We start from the raw sequence: 18,072 nt of genomic DNA, 5'->3' as shown, positions 1-18,072 counted from the left end.
AACCACTGTTTCCTCATCTGGGAAACAAAATGATAATATGTACCTCATAAGTTATCTGTGGCAGCCGGGTGCGGTGGCTAACACCTGTAGTCCCATCTCTTTGGGAGGCCAAGGTGGGTGGATTGCTTGAGCCCAGGAGTTTGAGACAAGCCTGGGCAACATGGTGAGACCTCATCTCTACAAAAAATAAAAATAAAAAAATTAGCCAGGTCTGTTGGTATACACCTGTAGTGACAGCTATTCCAGAGGCTGAAGTGTGAGATTGCTTGAACGCGAGAGGTGGAGGTTGCAGCGAGCTGAGATCATACCACTGCACTCCAGCCTGGGTGACAGAGTGAGACCCTGTCTTAAAAGAAAAATAAATGAATAGGCCGACCACAGTGGCTCACACCTGTAATCCTAGCACTATGGGAGGCCAAGGCAGATGGATCACCTGAGGTCAGGAGTTTGAGACCAGCCTGGCCAACATGGCAAAACCTCGTCTCTACTGAAACTACAAAAATTAGCCGGGCGTGGTGGTGGGCACCTGTAATCCCAGCTACTTGGTAGGCTGAGGCAGGAGAATTGCTTGAACCCTGGAGGCAGAGGCTGCAGTGAGCTGAGATCGTGCCATTGCACTCCAGCTTGGGCAACAAGAGAAAAACTCTGTCTCAAAAAATAAAAATAAATAAATAAAAAGTAAGTAAGTAAGTTATCTGTGGCTTTGATGCAAACATGGATGGAAAGCTGGACACACTGGGTCTCTTTTTTTTTTTTTTTTTTTTTGAGACGGAGTCTCACTCTGTCACCCATGCCCGGCTAATTTTTGTGTTTTTAATAGAGACAGAGTTTCAACACGTTGGCCAAGCTGGGCTCAAACTCTTGACCTCAGGTGATCCACCTGCCTTGGCCTCCCAAAGTGCTGGGATTACAGGTGTAGGCCACTGTGCCTGCCCTGCCACACTGCGTCTTGAACTAATGAACTACCTGTGGACATATCTGTCTGTTCACATCCATAGTCTGTGGCAAATTACCTAGCCATAACCCCTTCGTTCCAGCTGCGTTTTCTGTAAGTTGTAGATGTTAACTCCTGCCTTGTGGGGGGTTGAGAGAATTCAATTAATTAACACATATAAAATACTTAGCAGAGTTCTTTTTTTTTTGAGACGGAATCTCGCTGTCACCAGGCTGGAGTACAGTGGCGTGACCTTGGCTCACTGGAACCTCCGCCTCCCGGGTTCAAGCAATTCTCCTGCCTCAGACTCCTGAGTAGCTGGGACTATAGGCATGCGCCACCATGCCCTGCTAATTTTTTTTTTTTTTTTTTTGAGACAGAGTCTTGCTCTGTCGCCCAGGCTGAAGTGCAGTGGCGCGATCTCGGCTCACTGCAAGGTCCGCCTCCCAGGTTCATGCCATTCTCCTGCCTCAGCCTCCCGAGTAGCTGGGACTACAGGCGCCCACCACCACACCCGGCTAATTTTTTGTATTTTTAGTAGAGACAAGGTTTCACCGTGTTAACCAGGATGGTTTCGAACTCCTGACCTCGTGATCCGCCCACCTCGGCCTCCCAAAGTGTTGGGATTATAGGCATGAGCCACCGCGCCGGGCCGCTAATTTTTGTATTTTAGTAGAGACAGGGTTTCACCATGTTGGCCAGGATGGTCTCGATCCCTTGACCTTGTGATCCGCCCACCTTGGCCTCCCAAAGTGCTGAGATTGGAGGTGTGAGCCACCGCACCCGGCCAGAATTCTTGGTATATACTTCGTATCAGTATGGGTAGGATCATTAATACATTTGGTTACAAGAGTGGAACCCAGCCAGTCTGATTACTAGCTGAATGCAGCTCCTCAAGGCCTCTCTGTCTCCAGCATCACTGGCAGCCACCTAGCCGTGAGGCACACTCCCCACTCTGCGTGTCTGCATCTTTCTGACATAACCCACCTCATGGATTTAATCTCTGCAGACTTTTCAGAGCCAGGTGGCATCTGGTTTTCACCTGTTTCCCGACCGCCTGGAGATCCCCACACTTGCTCTGCCTCTCCTCACACCCCCAGGCTCTGGCCCTTGATCTACTGCCTCCTGGAAAGCGTCTAGCCTCTGTAAATAGGGCATTTGTTTGGGTTTTCCCTCCAGCTCCTAGGTTAATATTTCACAGGGTGAGCACGGCTCCAAGGCTCAGAGCTTCTGGCTCCCCCAACCTCTCTGTCCCCTGGGTATCAGGACACTGGTGGGATCCCATGCTCCCCCCACCGGACTTCGGTTTCTCTTTCTCTCCCATTGTTTGGATGGATGGACTGAAGACCAAATGTTTGGTGAGAAGCAGGGGTCTGCTTTAGATTTGCATCCCACTCTCATCAGTTTTGTGATCTCAGGCAAGCGTCTGCTTAGTTGTGTATGCGTCAGTATCTTCATCAAAAAATGGAGTAACAATCTCTATCTTGTAGTACTAGAGTCAGATAATTCCAGTCACAGCAAACCTTTGTTCTGTTAAATGCCAGGCATAAGTTGGGCACCAAAGTCAGGCACCAAGGATACACGTGCGTGCGCACTTACGCACGTGTGTGTGTGTGTGTGTGTGTGTGTGTGTGTGTACATGTGCATGGATGCAGGCATGCAAGCAAGCATACAGCTTTTGTCCTCCCAGAGCTCACAGGCAGTGGGAGGGGGTCAGTAGACAAATTGTTATGTAAATGATTAATTAGTTGCAAGTACAGGGTACTAGGAAATGTTTTGTCAGTTAAATAAGAGACTCCAGGGAGTAAAGCCTGTAAGGAGCTTAGGACCACATCTGGAAGCAGCCAACATGGACGTGGTACCGCGGTGCCTGCTGCTGCTGCTGCTACTGTTTTTCTCTCTCTTCTCTCCCACTGCCCCCATGCCCCAGGATATCGTAAGTTCATGATAGATCTAGTGTTAGAGAACATGCAAGAAAAGGGATGGAGAAAGACACAGGGTTCTCCCAGTGTGGTGGTCGGTCATAACCAGAGTTCCCTCTGTCCTCAGTGGCTGCAATTCCAGATGTCCTGTGCCTGCCCTGAGAATGACAATCCCTAAGGAGTGGAGTAGGTAGAGAGGAGTAGGTAGAGTGGAGTAGGTAGAGATGGCTGCCTCTGGCAGGTGCCGGGCCTGCAGCTGGATGGGGCTCAGGGCATGGTAGCCCCAGGGCCCTTCAGTCTCCATGCCAGGATGGAGGATGGCTCCTTCCTCTTCCAGCTCATTCCAGCCCTGAGTGGCAAGGTCAACACTGCTAAGGGGAGGCTAGCAGATGGCACCATCTACCTGGCTTGTATTTTGGGGGCTTTTTTCTTCCACTTGGGGAGCATGGTAAGGGCAGAGTAGCTGCCTAGGTAACTGGGCTCAGACCTGCAGAAAAGGCAAAACCCCAGTGACTCTCCCTCATTCAGAGCCTCCGAGTCGAGAGGCATCATTTGCAGCCACTGGGCGCCCAGCAGTGTCCTGGGCGCAACGAGCAGGGAGAATGCGAGAATGTGCTGTACCTCCCAGGCCTCGTGCAGACCCCAGCTGGCGAGTCCTTCGTCATTCCTTCCGCAGGCCTTTGTTGAAACCTCACCTTGTGGCAGGCCCCACATTGAGTGTTCAGTGCTTCCTTTGTTCATTTAGCAAATAGTCATGGACCTGGGCCCATAGTGCCAATGTCCCATGCACTCCCTCTCCTTGCAGCTTAGGTACTTCTTTGCTTCCTCCTGAAGCGCCTTCCCTTTTCCCCCTTCACCAGAGTTAACTAGGACTCATCTTTTGGGTCCCAGCTGAAATGTCACTTCTTTTTTTTTGATGGAGTTTTGCCCTTATTGTCTAGGCTGGAGTGCAATGGCGTGATCTCAGCTCACTGCAACCTCCACCTCCTGGGTTCAAGCAATTCTCCTGCCTCAGCCTCCCGAGTAGCTGGGTTTACAGGCATGCGCCACCACATCTGGCTAATTTTTGTATTTTTAGTAGAGACGGAGTTTCACCATGTTGGCCAGGCTGGTCTTGAACTCCTGACCGCAGGTGATCCACCTACCTCAGTCTCCCAAAGTTTTGGGATTACAGGTGTGAGCCACCGCACCCGGCCTGAAATGTCACTTCTAAGGACACCTGCTCTGACTCCCCAGTCTGGGGCAAGTCCCCTGATGGGGTACCCAGAGCCCCAGGCCCCTCCTCCTGGAAGACACTGGTCCCAGTTACACGACGGCCACTTGTGGGCTCCGTAGGTGCATCTGTCTCTCTCTGGAGCCAGTATGCTCCATGTGGTCAAGGACCTCTTCCTGCTTGCTCACCATAGGACCCCCAGTGCTCAGCAGGGACTGAGTGAGCAGGTCCAGGGATGTGATACCAAACAAGACAGCCTGGTTTTGCCCTCATGGACCTGGCCATCCATCAAGGACACTTAATGATCAAAGCCACATCAATACCAAGCGTTCGTTGCTGTGGTAGGTCGGGCCTGTGGGGGCACTCAGCAGGCACACCCTGGTGGGTCAAGGATGGCTTCCAGAGGAAGTAACTTTGACACTGGGACCATAGGTATCAGCTATGTGAAAGGAGAGTTCAAAGATCATGTGGGCTAGAGTGGCCAGGAGATACTTCCTGGAGGAAGGACATGGATTGTGTTTGGGTAGGGGAGGGGAGAAGGCAGTATTTAAAGTAGAAAGTACAGTAATTAGTTGAATTTGGATGGTCCTTGTTGAAAGAGAACAGACTGGGCAAAGGTCTGAAGGTGACCTGTGCCGACGGCCTTTTGCCAGGACAGTGAGGCCAGGCTGGCTGGAGTAGAGGGTTAGTGGGGACCAAGTAGGCCAGAAAGCTGACTCTAATTCCAGTGGACTTGAAAAGAGTTGCTTTCCAAGAGTGGGGACACTCTGCCAGCAGTGCTCCCTCTGGTTCCAGTTTCCCAGGCAAGAGAGGCTACTGGGCTTTTGAAGATCTGGAAGTAAATGAAGGCAAAGGAAGGCCATGCCCGGGGCCCAGGCATCCTGGCTTTTGTGCCTTCCCTTGAGGGTGCCATGCTGCCAGTGGGACAGCTGACACAATAAGCCTTGTTGTGGGATACCCAGGCCCTGGAGCTGGGCTAGAACAGACTCTACTCTGTGGGAGCCAGGGCAGATGAGATAGGAGAAGGTGATGATTATAACAACAACAATAATAATAATAGTCTTTATTGAGCAATGACTACGTGCCAGACAGCGTTCTAAGTCCTTTTGATATTATTCCATGGAATCTTCACACCATGCTGGGGATGAGGTATTGTGCTGCTTCTATTTTAGAGGAAAAATGACTGAGGCACAGAGAGGTGGAGACACTTGCCCAAGTTTGTTTGCTCGTGAGCAGCAAGCCTGAAATGTGAGCTAGGCCTGCCTGACTTCACAGCTCATCCACACATAGACCCCAGTAAGACAGTGGTGCCACAGTTGAACTCAGAACTGGCTGACTCCAAAGCCCAAAGCGCCCTGTGGCTTCCCACTGGATTTCCTGAGCAGTCTGGAAGGCTCACAAATGGACACAGAGGGAGGCTCCCAGAAGCTGGGACAATGCTGGGCCCCAGAACTCCAGAACCCTCTAAGACAGGGGTGTCCAATCTTTTAGCTTCCCTGGGCAACACAGGAAAAAGAATTGTCTTGGGCCACACATAAAACACACCAACACTAACAATAGCAGATGAGCTTAAAAAAAAAAAAAAAAAGTCCATAAATCTCATAATGTTTTAAGAAAGTTTACAAGTTTGTGTTGGGCTTCATTCAAAGCTGTCCTGGTCCACATGCAGCCCATGGACCACAAGCTGGACAAGCTTGCTCTAAGAGATGTGAGGAATTCCACAAGACCAGGTTGCAGTCCCAGTTTACACAGCTCCCTCTGCGCTGACTGGGTTTCCTCCCTCTATAAGATGGGGGTCAGCTGAGCCCACGGTGAGAAATGCGCCTGCCCTTAACACTTTGGGAGGTGAGGCGAGACAGATCCGAGGTCAGGAGTTGAGAGACCATCTAGCTAACATATGGTGAAACCCCGGCTCTACTAAAAAATACAAGAGGTATCCAAGTGTGGTGGCAGGCCTGTAGTCCCAGCTACTTGGGAGGCTGAGGCAGGAGAATGGTGTGAACCAGGGGCTGAGGAGCTTGCAGTGAAGCCAAGATGGCCACCCACTGCACCCCAACCTGGGTGACAGGCGAGACTCGTCTCAAAAAAAAAAAAATGGGGTCATAGGGCCAGGCGTGGTGGCTCACACCTGTAATCCCAGCACTTTGGGAGGCCAAGGCGGGTGGATCACCTGAGCTCAGGAGTTTGAGACCAGCCTGGCCAACATAGCAAAACTCCATCTCTACTAAAAATACAAAAATTAGCCGGGTGTGGGGGCAGGCACCTGTAGTCCCAGCTCCTCAGGAGGCTGAGGCAGGAGAATAACTTGAACCTGGAAAGTGGAAGTTGCAGTGAGCCGAGTTGGTGCCACTACGCTTCCGCCTGGGTGACAGAGCAAGACTCCGTCTGAAAAAAAAAAGGTGGGATCATAACCACCATGTTGTGTACTTAGTCTGTTGGGCTGGGACTAAGCATTTTCCCAACATTATCTTATTTACTACCACAGCCCTGCAAAGTAGAGATTATTATCCCCATTTTCCAGATGAAGAAACTGAGGTCTGGAGAGGTTAAGTACTTTTTTTTTTTTTTTACAGAGTGTTGCTGTGTCACCAGGCTGGAGTGAAGTGGCGCAATCTTGGCTCACTGCAACCGCCGCCTCCCGGGTTCAAGTGATTCTCCTCCCTCAGCCTCTTGAGTAGCTGAGATTACAGGTGTGCACTACCACACCAGCTAATTTTTTTGTATTTTTAGTAGAGACGGGGTTTCACCATGTTGGCCTCGATGGAGAGGTTAAGTAATTTTACAGTGATTGTACAACTGGGTCAAAACATAGATCTGTCTGACTACAGAGCCTGCACTTGAAAAAAAACTTTTGGGCCTGGGTGCGGTGGCTCACGCCTGTAATCCCAGCACTTTGGGAGGCCAAGGCAGGCAGATCATGAGGTCAGGAGATCGAGACCATCCTGGCTAACACGGTGAAACCCCGTCTTTACTAAAAATACAAAAAATTAGCTGAGCATGGTGGCACACGTCTGTAGTCCCAGCTACTTGGGAGTCTGAGGCAGGAGAATCGCTTGAACCTGGGAGGCGGAGGTTGCAGTGAGCTGAGATCGCGCCACTGCACTCCAGTTTGGGCGACACAGCGAGACTCCTCTGAAAAAAAACTTTTTTTTTTTTTTTTGAGACGGAGTCTCGCTCTGTCGCCCAGGCTGGACTGCAATGGCCGGATCTCAGCTCACTGCAAGCTCTGCCTCCCGGGTTTACGCCATTCTCCTGCCTCAGCCTCCCGAGTAGCTGGGATTACAGGCGCCTGCCACCTCGCCCGGCTAATTTTTTGTATTTTTTAGTAGAGACAGGGTTTCACCGTGTTAGCCAGGATGGTCTCGATCTCCTGACCTCGTGATCCGCCCGTCTCGGCCTCCCAAAGTGCTGGGATTACAGGCTTGAGCCACCGCGCCCGGCCCAAAAAAAAACTTTTATGAAGTATAACATACATGAGAGGCCAGGCACAGGTGGCTCACGCCTACAATCCCAGCACTTTGGGAGGCCAAGGTGGGAGGATCGCTTGAGCCCAGGAGTTTGAAACCAACCTGGGCAACACAGAAAGACCATGTCTTTACTAAAAGTTAAAAAATTTACTGGGCGTGGTGGCACATGCCTGTGGTCCCAGCAACTCAACAGGCTGAGGTGGGAGGATCGCTTGAGCCCAGGAGGTCAAGGCTGCAGTGAGCGGTGATCACATCATTGCTCTCCTGCCTGGGTGACAGTATGAGACTCTTTCTCGGGGAAGAAAAACAAACAAACAAAAACAAACCAAACAAAGAAATACATACATAAGGAATGATACACAAAATATCAGTATGGAGTCGGATTAACTTTTTTTTTTTTTTTTTTTTTGAGACGGAGTCTTGCTGTGTTGCCCACACTGGAGCCCAGTGGCGCCATCTTGGCTCACTGCAAGCTCCGCCTCCTGGTTTCAGCCATTTGCCTGCCTCAGCCTCCTGAGTAGCTTGGACTACAGGCGCCCGCCACCAGTCCCGGCTAATTTTTGTTTTGTTTTGTTTTTGAAAGGGAGTCTTACTCTATCGCCCAGGCTGGAGTGCAGTGGCGCCATCTCCGCTCACTGCAAGCTCCACCTCCCGGGTTCATGTCATTCTCCTGCCACAGCCTCCCAAGTAGCTGGGACTATAGGCACGTGCCACCACGCCAGGCTAATTTTTTGTATTTTTAGTAGAGACGGGGTTTTACCATGTTAGCCAGAATGGTATCGATCTCCTGACCTCATGATCCGCCCGCTTCGGCCTCCCAAAGTGCTGAGATTACAGGCTGAGTCACCACGCCCGGCCATTTTTTTGTATTTTTTAGTAGAGACGGGGTTTCACCGTGTTAGCCAGGATAGTCTCGATCTCCTGACCTCGTGATCCGCCCGCCTCGGCCTCTCAAAGTGCTGGGATTACAGGTGTGAGCCACCGTGCCCGCTGCCATTTTCTTAACTTTCTATTCAATTACAATATTCGGGCCAGGCACGGTGGCTCACATCTGTAATCCCAGCACTTTGGGAGGCAGAGTTGGGCAGATCACCTGAGGTAAGGTGTTCGAGACCAGTCTGACCAACATGATGAAACCCCATCTCTACCAAAAATATTAAAAAACAAAATTAGCTGGGTGCAGTGGCAGGCACCTATAATCCCTGCTACTCCAGAGGCTGAGGCAGGAGAACAGCTTGAACCCTAGAGGCGGAGGTTGCAGTGAGCTGAAATCATGCCACTGTACCCCAGCCTGGGTGAGAGGGTGAGACTCCGTCTCACAAAAACAAACAAACAAAAAACCAAAAACCCCAATATTCACTTGAAAAAGCACACACATGATGATACACAGGTTGTTGAAGATTCACACAGTGAACAAGCCTGGATACCCAGTACTCCAATCAAGGAGACTGGAAGCTCCTCAGCACCCAGAAACTCCCTTGCAGTCACCTCCCCAGGTGACCACAGTCCTCACTTCTCCCACCACAGATGAGATTCCCCTGCTTTTGAATTTAGTGGAGTGACACAGTATAGACCCTTTTGTGTTCTGACTCCTCTCATTAAACACAGTAAGGGTTGGCAAGGCACAGTGGCTCATGCCTGTAATCCCAGCACTTTGGGAGCCTGGGGTAAGCAGATTGCTCGAGCACAAGAGTTTGAGACCAGCCTGGACAACATAGCAAGACCTTGTCTCTAAAAAAAAAAAAAAAAAAAAAAACCACCAGAAAAATTAGCCGGGTGTGGTGGTGCATGCCTGTAGTCTCAGGTACTCAGGAGGCTAAGGTGGGAGGATTGCTTGAGCCTGGGAAATAGAGGGTGCAGTGAGCCGAGATCACACCACTGCACTCTAGCCTAGGTAACAGTGAGATTCTGTCTCAAAAATTGAAAATTAAGGCCGGGCACAGTGGCTCACACCTGTAATCCCAGCACTTTGGGAGGCCAAGGCAAGCAGATCACCTGAGGTCAGGAGTTCGAGACCAGCCTGGCCAACATGGGTAACCCTGTCTCTACTAAAAGAAAAAAATACAAAAATTAGCTGGGCGTGATAACATGCCTGTAATCAGGTATTGAGGAGGCTGAGGCAGGAGAATCGCTTGAACCCAGGAGGTGAAGGTTGCAATGAGTCGAGATCATGCCACTGCACGCCAGCCTGAGCAACAGAGCAAGACTCCATCTCAAAAAAAAAAAAAAAAAAACTAAAAATTGAGGGGGAAAAAAAAAAACCATGTAAGCGTTATCCAAGCTGTTAACAGGAGTTTGTGCCTTCTCATTGCCATGCAGTATTCAGTAGATGAATATACCATAATTATCCATTCCAATGCTAGTGGGCATTTAGGTTATTTTCTGGTTTTGGCCATTAAAAATAGTGCTGCTGAGAACATTCTAGTGTAGATCTTTTGGTGCACATTTACTTATGCATTTCTGTTGGGTATATACCTAGGAGTGGAATTGCTAAATGTTGAACGCATGTATGTTCAGCTTTAGTAAATAGTGAATAGTGTTAAACACTGTTCCCATTATATTCCCAGTTCACACCAATTTGCCCTGCCACCAGCCCTGTGGGAGATTTCCCACTGTTCCCTATCTTCCCCAATGCCAGGTATTGCCCATGTTGTTGCTGCTGTTGTGTTCAGTTGAGCCAGTGGGCGTGGGAAATGGCATCTCCTTGTGGTTTTACTGTGCATTTCCCTAATAGTAAAGAAGCTGAGTGCTTTTCACATTTTTATTGTCTGTTTTGCTATGTTCCTTTATGAAATACCTGTTCAAATCTTTCACTCTTTTTTTTTTCTTCTTTTTTTTGAGACAGGGTTTGTCTTTGTCTTCCAGGCTAGAGCGCAGTGGTGCAGTCACAGCTCACTGCAGCCTCAACCTCTTGGGCTCAGGTGATCCTCCCACCTCAGCCTCCCAAGTAGCTGGGACTACAGGCATATGCCACCGTGCCCAGCTAATTCTTTTTGTATTTTTTGTAGAGACAGGGTTTCGCCCTGTTGCCCAGGCTGGTCATGAACTCCTGGGCTCAAGCGATTTGCCCACCTCTGGCTCCCAAAGCGCTGAGATTACAGGCATGAGCCACCGCACCCAGGTTCTTCATGGTATCTTTTGATGAACAGACTTTTTAATTTTGAGGCCGTCCAATTTATCAATTTCTTTCTCTTCATGTGAGATCATTGCTTATTCTAAAGTCATAAAGATATACTCTTGTGTTTTCTTCTAGAAACCTTGTTGTTTTACCTTTCACACTTATATCTGTCATCTATCTCAAATTAATTTTTTGTGTATGCATGAACAGAAGTTTCTTTGCTTCAGTGTAGATAAGTTTATAATTTTCTACTTCCTGGTTAGCACCTCTTGAGTCCTAGTTAAGAAATCTTTAGCTATGCTAAAGTCATGAAGCTAGTAGGAGGCTTCACTTTTTTTTTTTTAACGGCTTAATTCACTTTGTTTTTCTTGTATAAAAACCCTATGTTGGCCGGTGGCGGTGGCTCAAGCCTGTAATCCCAGCACTTTGGGAGCAGAGGCAGAGGCGGATCACAAGATCAGGGATGAGACCATCCTGGCTAACATGGGTGAAGCTCCCGTCTCTACTAAAAAATACAAAAACTAGCGAGGCTGAGGTGGGCTGAGCCTGTAGTCCCAGCTACTCGGGAGGCTGAGGCAGGAGAATGTGTAAAGCCAGGGTGAGGCACAGTGAGCTGAGATCAGGCCACCGCCTCCAGCCTGAAGCTGACGGAAATAGAGACTCAGATCTCAAAAAAAAAAAAAAAAAAAAGATTGTGGGAAGCAGCCGGGCAGGTGAAGCTCAAGAAGCCTGTCCAGCAGGAGGCCGAGGCAGGCGGATCACGAGGTCAGGAGATGAGAGACCATCCTGGCTTCCTTCACGGGTGAAACACCACGTCCTCTACTACAAAAATACAAAAGCTAGCTGGGTGAGGTGGCCCGAGGCGCCTGTAGTCCCAGCTACTGGGAGGCTGAGGCAGGAGAATGGCATAAACCCGGGAGGTGGATCTTGCAGTGAGCCGAGATCCGGCCACTGCACTCCAGTCTGGGCCACAGAGCGAGACTCTGAAAAAAAAAAAGATTGTGGGAAGCAGAAGAGTGAAAATCCCTATTACCCCCACCCAAGCATTGAGTCCCCAGCACACACATGTCTGCCCACAGGCAAATAAGTGCTTGGACAAGGCTCTATGTTCTTTGCAGGTCAAATTGTGCATAGATAGTGGCACAGCAGAGGCGGGTGAGAGGTGGAGTCAGGAGACCTGGGCCTGGCCCTGCTAAGCTGCTAATTGGAGTGTGGTCTCAGTTTCCCTACTCAGAGTGTGGACATGGGGCCACTGATGGTTCTAGCCCTTGTGTGTGGCTCACTTGGCATCTTGTCCACTCCCCAGGCAGTGGCTCTGCCAATGATCCTGTGAGTGTTCAGGAATCACTGTTGCCCCTGGGGACCCTTGTCCTGGAGTGGCCCACCTGCCTGCCTCCAGCATGGCGTCTGACACTCCCGAGTCGCTGATGGCCCTCTGTACTGACTTCTGCTTGCGCAACCTGGATGGCACCCTGGGCTACCTGCTGGACAAGGAGACCCTGCGGCTACATCCGGACATCTTCTTGCCCAGCGAGATCTGTGACCGGCTCGTCAATGAGTGAGCAGACCCAGGGGCAGAGGAGGGGCAGGGGTCCTCCCATGAATGTGTATAGAGAGATTGGGACCATGTGTGCACTACGTGGGGAGTAGCTATGGAGACGAATGTGTGAGGGTGTGTATTTGCACATGGATGTTCATGGGTGCAAGAGAATTGTGGTGTATCCATAACCGTAAAGGTGTATATGTGTGTGTGTTGGTGTGTATGTGGAGGGGTGTGCATGTAAAGGCATGGGTGTGTGTACACATGTAAGCTTATGCAGCATAGGTTATTTTTGAGGGTAAAACTGCATGTGTGCATTTAGAGATGTGATTGTGTCAAAATCTGCATATAAATGAAGTGTTGTCCCACGTGTGTATGTACATTCGCATGCACACACCTGTGCTTGTGAATTCAGTGAGCATGGCCACATAAGGGTTTAGGTGCCAGTGCCAGAATAACGGATCCATGACCAGGGAGTGAATCATCCAGAGTCACTCATTTGAGACAGGGTCTCAAGGAAAAAATCTGAATGGCCCTCCGAGGGCCTCCCTACTCCTAGGGGCTCCTAGAAGCATGCTATGCAGTCACTGAATGCTGGGAGTTCAATCTAGAGGCCCAGATGGTGGCCAGGCATGGTGGCTCACACCTGTAATTCTAGCATTTTGGGAAGCCAAGACAGGAGGATCACTTGAGACCAGGAATTCAAAATCAGCCTAGGTGACATAGCGAGACCTTGTCTCTATGGAAAAAAAAAAAAGAAAAAGAAAAAGAAAAAAATAGATTCCCAGAAGGGAAATTGGTAGACAGCTGCATAGGAAACTAGAAGCCCATGTGGGCCTGAGGACAGAGGTGGACCTGTAATAACGTCCTGAGCATTTACTGTGGGTCAGGCTCTAGGTTGGATACTTTGCAGGCCAGAGAGGCCAGAGTTATATACACTTTACAGATGAAGAAACTGAGGTCTGGGAAAGTTCATTTACTTGTGTGAAGTTGCCCAGGTAGGAAGCAGCCAAGCCATGATTTAGATTCTAAAGCGTTTGAATCCAAAGCATTTCCCAGCAGACCAGGATTCTTGCATGAGCTGATGTCTCAACAGGGCTTAATTAAGGGCTTGCCCTGTACCCAGCTGGGAACTCTGAACTACTTGGCTTACTTTGCCTGTTTAAAAGGGTCACAGGAGGGGCTTAAAGAAGGTGATGAGAGTGGCCAAGCCAGGGGGGCTGCTGCCCCTGCAGTGTGCGTGGAGGTTGTGTGACAGGCATGTGCATTGGGAGAGATGCCCCCTGCATCACCTAGAAGGTCTCCCAGAGAGCTGCCTTTAGATTCCTGGTTCCTGGGCACCCTTAATCTTACTGGTAGTTTAGTTAAGATCCAACCAGATACTCTTAGGAGAAGGAGGTTGCTACTTGGGGTGATCCAAGAAAGCTTCAGGGGGAGGAGGGCTTGGCTTTGAAGCGAGGATGAGAGTCCCTGTGGCCCTCCCCTGAGCCAGGCTTTCTCCTCTCCCAGGTATGTGGAGCTGGTGAACGCTGCCTGTAACTTCGAGCCACACGAGAGCTTCTTCAGCCTCTTCTCAGACCCCCGCAGCACCCGCCTCACACGGATCCACCTCCGCGAGGACCTGGTGCAGGACCAGGACCTGGAGGCCATCCGCAAGCAGGTGAGACCTGCCCCGCCACAGCACCGGGAGGGCCCACGCCAAGCAGGGGCCAGGCTGCTCTCCTCTAGCCCAGCCATCCCCAGCCCAGCCAGTGCACACCCTGACTGTGCACATCACCCTTTCCAACCCACCTGTAGCCCAGGACAAGGCCTGGGGCGGGGGGAAGGGGCAGGGGCGGTGATGATGATGGAGCTGTGCCCATTCCCAGGACCTGGTGGAGCTGTACCTGACCAACTGCGAGAAGCTGTCTGCCAAGAGCCTGCAGACACTGAGGAGCTTCAGCCACACCCTGGTGTCCTTGAGCCTCTTCGGCTGTACAAACATTTTCTATGAGGAGGAGAACCCAGGGGGCTGTGAAGATGAGTACCTCGTCAACCCCACCTGCCAGGTGCTGGTTAAGGATTTCACCTTTGAGGGCTTCAGCCGCCTCCGCTTCCTCAACTTGGGCCGCATGATTGATTGGGTCCCTGTGGAGTCCCTGCTGCGGCCGCTCAACTCCCTGGCAGCCTTGGACCTCTCAGGCATTCAGACGAGCGATGCCGCCTTCCTCACGCAGTGGAAAGACAGCCTGGTGTCCCTCGTACTCTACAACATGGACCTGTCTGACGACCACATCCGGGTCATCGTGCAGCTGCACAAGCTGCGGTGAGCTCCTGGCCCAGAGCTCACCAGGGTGGGGATGGGTGGGCAGGTGGGGAAGAGTAGGGGTGAGTGTTGTCATGCACGCCCTCAGGGTTTAGGAGCCCTTGGCTAGGCAGAGGGTAGGGATGAAGACACAGTCCCATTCCTTAAACCCAGTGTTTCACCTGGATTGGGGCTGTTCGGGGTTTCTTCCCAGAATGCCCTGGAGAAGTCATGGCAGGCATGGGCCATCCCCTGCTAGAGGTTAAAGGAGCCGGGGTCTGCAAGGCAGCCCCACCCTGTACCCAGCTCCTGACCTGCATCCCCTACCCCGATCTTCAGACACCTGGACATCTCCCGAGATCGCCTCTCCAGCTACTACAAGTTCAAGCTGACTCGGGAGGTGCTGAGCCTCTTTGTGCAGAAGCTGGGGAACCTAATGTCTCTGGACATCTCTGGCCACATGATCCTAGAGAACTGCAGCATCTCCAAGATGGAAGAGGAAGCGGGGCAGACCAGGTGGGGCCCCGCCCTCCATGGCTACTGGTAGGGTGTCATTCAATAAGCATTTAGGCTGGTGCAGTGGCTCACACCTGTAATCCCAGCACTTTGGGAAGCCGAGATAGGCGGATCACTTGAAGCCAGGAGTTGGAGACCAGCCTGGCCAACATGGTGGCAGACACCTGTAGTCCCAGCTGCTTGGGAGACTAAGGTGTGAGAATTGCTTGAGCCCGGGAGGCGGAGCCTGCAGTGAGCCGAGATCACGCCACCGCACTCTAGCCTGGGCAACAGAGTGGGACTTTGTCTCAAAAAAAAAAAAAAGTATTTGCCAAGTACCCCTCTACCAAGTGCTGTGGTGTGTGCTAGAGATAAGGAAACAAATCAGGTCCTGCCCTCTCAGAGTCTGTGTGAGCTGGTGGGGACAGTCAAGTCATTACAAGGGCTATGGTAGGGGCAATCCAGGGCCCCAGGGTGGCCTGAAGATCAGGAAGGAAGGAGGAGGAGGGACGCATCCTGGCTGTCCTGAAAGCTCATTCTGCCTTTGCCAGAGGAAAGGTGTTCTAGCAGAGGGAACAGCACCTGTAAAGGCCAGTAAGTGAGAGCATGAGGAGCGACAGGGGAACTACCCAACGCTCAGCCTGACCAGAGCACAGTGCCATGGGGGGAAGAGACGAGGCTGGCAGTGTCTGCCACCTATGGAGTGGACATAGGTCAGTTCCTGGGGGAAGAGGCGAGGCTGGCAGTGTCTGACCAAACCCTATGGAGCTGGACACTAGGTCACCCATAAGCCCTGGCCCCAGCCTACTTTAATGGTGTTCAGTTGAGCTTGTCCCTTTGTGATTGTTGGTGAGACCTAAAAGTGCCGTGTCCTTACTAAAATGGCAGGTGGTTTCCAAAGGTGGCTGCATCTACGTGTTCCCCTACTATGTGACCTTGCTACCCTTCCATCAGGAGGTGGTGCCTATGTCCCCTACCATTAAAAACAAAAGGAACCGGGGATGAGGTTGGAGGGCCTAGAAGAGAAAGCAAGGAAATGCCTCACCACCCCCAGTGGGGAGACCCAGCTCAGGCCTGGGCCCCAAGCCACTGACACCGGCACCCTCTTTCCCCAGCATTGAGCCTTCCAAGAGCAGCATCATACCTTTCCGGGCTCTGAAGAGGCCGCTGCAGTTCCTCGGGCTCTTCGAGAACTCTCTGTGCCGCCTCACGCACATTCCGGCCTACAAAGTGAGCGTGGAAGTGGGATGGGGCTGGGCCAGGGAGCCTTGGGAGAGGGAAGGAGCTGGATTCTGGGGCTGGAGACTGAGTTGGGATCTGGCCTCCCAGCCCTTGGCCTCTTCTGGGTTGTTCTGAGCATGTCCCACCCACAGGTAAGTGGTGATAAAAACGAAGAGCAGGTGCTGAATGCCATCGAGGCCTACACGGAGCACCGGCCCGAGATCACCTCACGGGCTATCAACCTGCTTTTTGACATTGCCCGCATCGAGCGCTGCAACCAGCTGCTGCGGGCCCTGAAGGTCAGCTCCAAGCCTAGGGCCTTGGCCTCCTGTCCCTCCCCACCTGGAGGGTGCCAGGCTTGGCTGAGCCATGTCCCCAGAGCCCCTGTCCCTCTGCACCCTGTCCCCAGGGCCCCAGGACCGGAAACCCCAGCCTGGGCCTCACAGCACTTGACTTGCTTCAGCACTGGCCTTGTTCAGTCCCCACCCTGGTGTCTGCTCCCGAGGCCCCACGTCTGCCTTTAGAGAGCAAGACCAGGCTAAACCCTGCCCCAGAGAGCCTGTTCCAGCCCCTTGCAGAGCCCAGGCCTCTCCTTGCACTTGCCAGCCCAGGTCCCCCTTGTCTTCATACAGCTGGTCATCACGGCCCTCAAGTGCCACAAATATGACAGAAACATTCAAGTAACAGGCAGTGCCGCCCTCTTCTACCTAACAAATTCCGAGTACCGCTCAGAGCAGAGTGTGAAGCTGCGCCGGCAAGTCATCCAGGTGGTGCTGAATGGCATGGAATCCTACCAGGAGGTGACGGTGAGCCCCCACCTGCCACGGCCTGCATGCTCTGACCCAGCCACCCCTTTCCTGCTTCCTGCATCCCGCTAGGGCTCCCCCGGCTCTGGGCTGCATCCTTCCCAGCTCCCTTTCCCACGGCCGCACTCCCTGACTCTTGGGACCTGACACTCAGGGTCCCCGGGACCTGGCCCTTCCCACAGTCCATCACCCCTGGCTGCCTTCCATCCTCTTCCTCCCTGCCCCATGTGGGGGTGGGGGCCCAGGGACCCTGCCCTTCTCCCTGCCTGAGCTGTTTCCTCAGCCCTTCTGCTCATACACTCTGCTGGGGGATTTCTTACCATAAATAAAAATAATAAAAGCTTTTATTATAGAAAAGTTATAATTATAGATATACAGAAAATAAAAATCACCCGTAAACCCACTACCCAGATTTAGGCGCCATTAACATGGGCTATCGATTGTGGATTTTAGCCTATGCACACATATTTTGTAAATGGGATACACAAACTGCATACTGTTTGTATACAGTGGATTTTTACTTCAACTATGTCACATGAACATGAACATCTCCTTTATCAGCCAACATTTCGTTTTTTTGAGACAGAGTTTCACTCTTGTTGCCCAGGCTGGAGTGCAGTGGTGCGATCTTGGCTCACTGCAACTTCCACCTCCTGGGTTCAAGTGATTATCCTGCCTCAGCCTCCCAAGTAGCTGGGATTACAGGCATGCGCCACCACGCCTGGCTAATTTTGTATTTTTAGTAAAGATGGGATTTCACCATATTGGTCAGGCTGGTCTCGAACTCCTGACCTCAGGTGATCCACCTGCCTCAGCCTCCCAAAGTGCTGGGATTACAGGTGTGAGCCACCGCACCTGACCAGCCAACAAATTTTTCATATGGAGTCTTGCTCTGTTGCCCAAGCTGGAGAGCAGTGGCGGGTTCAAGAAATTCTCCTGCCTCAGCCTCCCAAGTAGCTGAGACTAGAGGCACATGTCACCACACCCAGCTAATTTATGTATTTTTAGTAGAGACGGGGTTTTGCCATGTTGGTCAGGCTGGTGTTGAACTCCTGACCTCAGGTGATCCACC

The 18,072-nt window shown here is 51.5% G+C and overlaps 1 protein-coding gene across 6 annotated transcripts in view; it reads left to right on the top strand.

Annotated features, from left to right (window-relative positions):
- The window catches only part of ZER1 (zyg-11 related cell cycle regulator), a 43,329-nt gene that overhangs the window by 4,882 nt on the left and 20,375 nt on the right, over nucleotides 1-18,072 (top strand). For 4 of the 6 annotated variants that reach the window (XM_021927144.2, XM_031654615.1, XM_031654614.1 and 1 more), the window contains exons 2-8: nucleotides 11,961-12,212; nucleotides 13,704-13,854; nucleotides 14,063-14,499; nucleotides 14,818-14,994; nucleotides 16,089-16,203; nucleotides 16,347-16,493; nucleotides 16,827-17,000. In XM_021927144.2, the coding sequence (XP_021782836.2) occupies nucleotides 12,055-12,212; nucleotides 13,704-13,854; nucleotides 14,063-14,499; nucleotides 14,818-14,994; nucleotides 16,089-16,203; nucleotides 16,347-16,493; nucleotides 16,827-17,000 (1,359 nt within the window). In that variant the 5' untranslated portion in view covers nucleotides 11,961-12,054. The remainder of the gene's footprint in view (nucleotides 1-11,960; nucleotides 12,213-13,703; nucleotides 13,855-14,062; nucleotides 14,500-14,817; nucleotides 14,995-16,088; nucleotides 16,204-16,346; nucleotides 16,494-16,826; nucleotides 17,001-18,072) is intronic. The other 2 variants (XM_031654617.1, XM_031654616.1) reach the window with 1 other exon arrangement.

Source organism: Papio anubis, chromosome 13, assembly GCF_008728515.1.
Source record: "Papio anubis isolate 15944 chromosome 13, Panubis1.0, whole genome shotgun sequence".
In the NCBI taxonomy this organism is placed as follows: Eukaryota; Metazoa; Chordata; class Mammalia; order Primates; family Cercopithecidae; genus Papio; species Papio anubis.
This window is presented reverse-complemented; position numbering and strand designations above follow the sequence as displayed.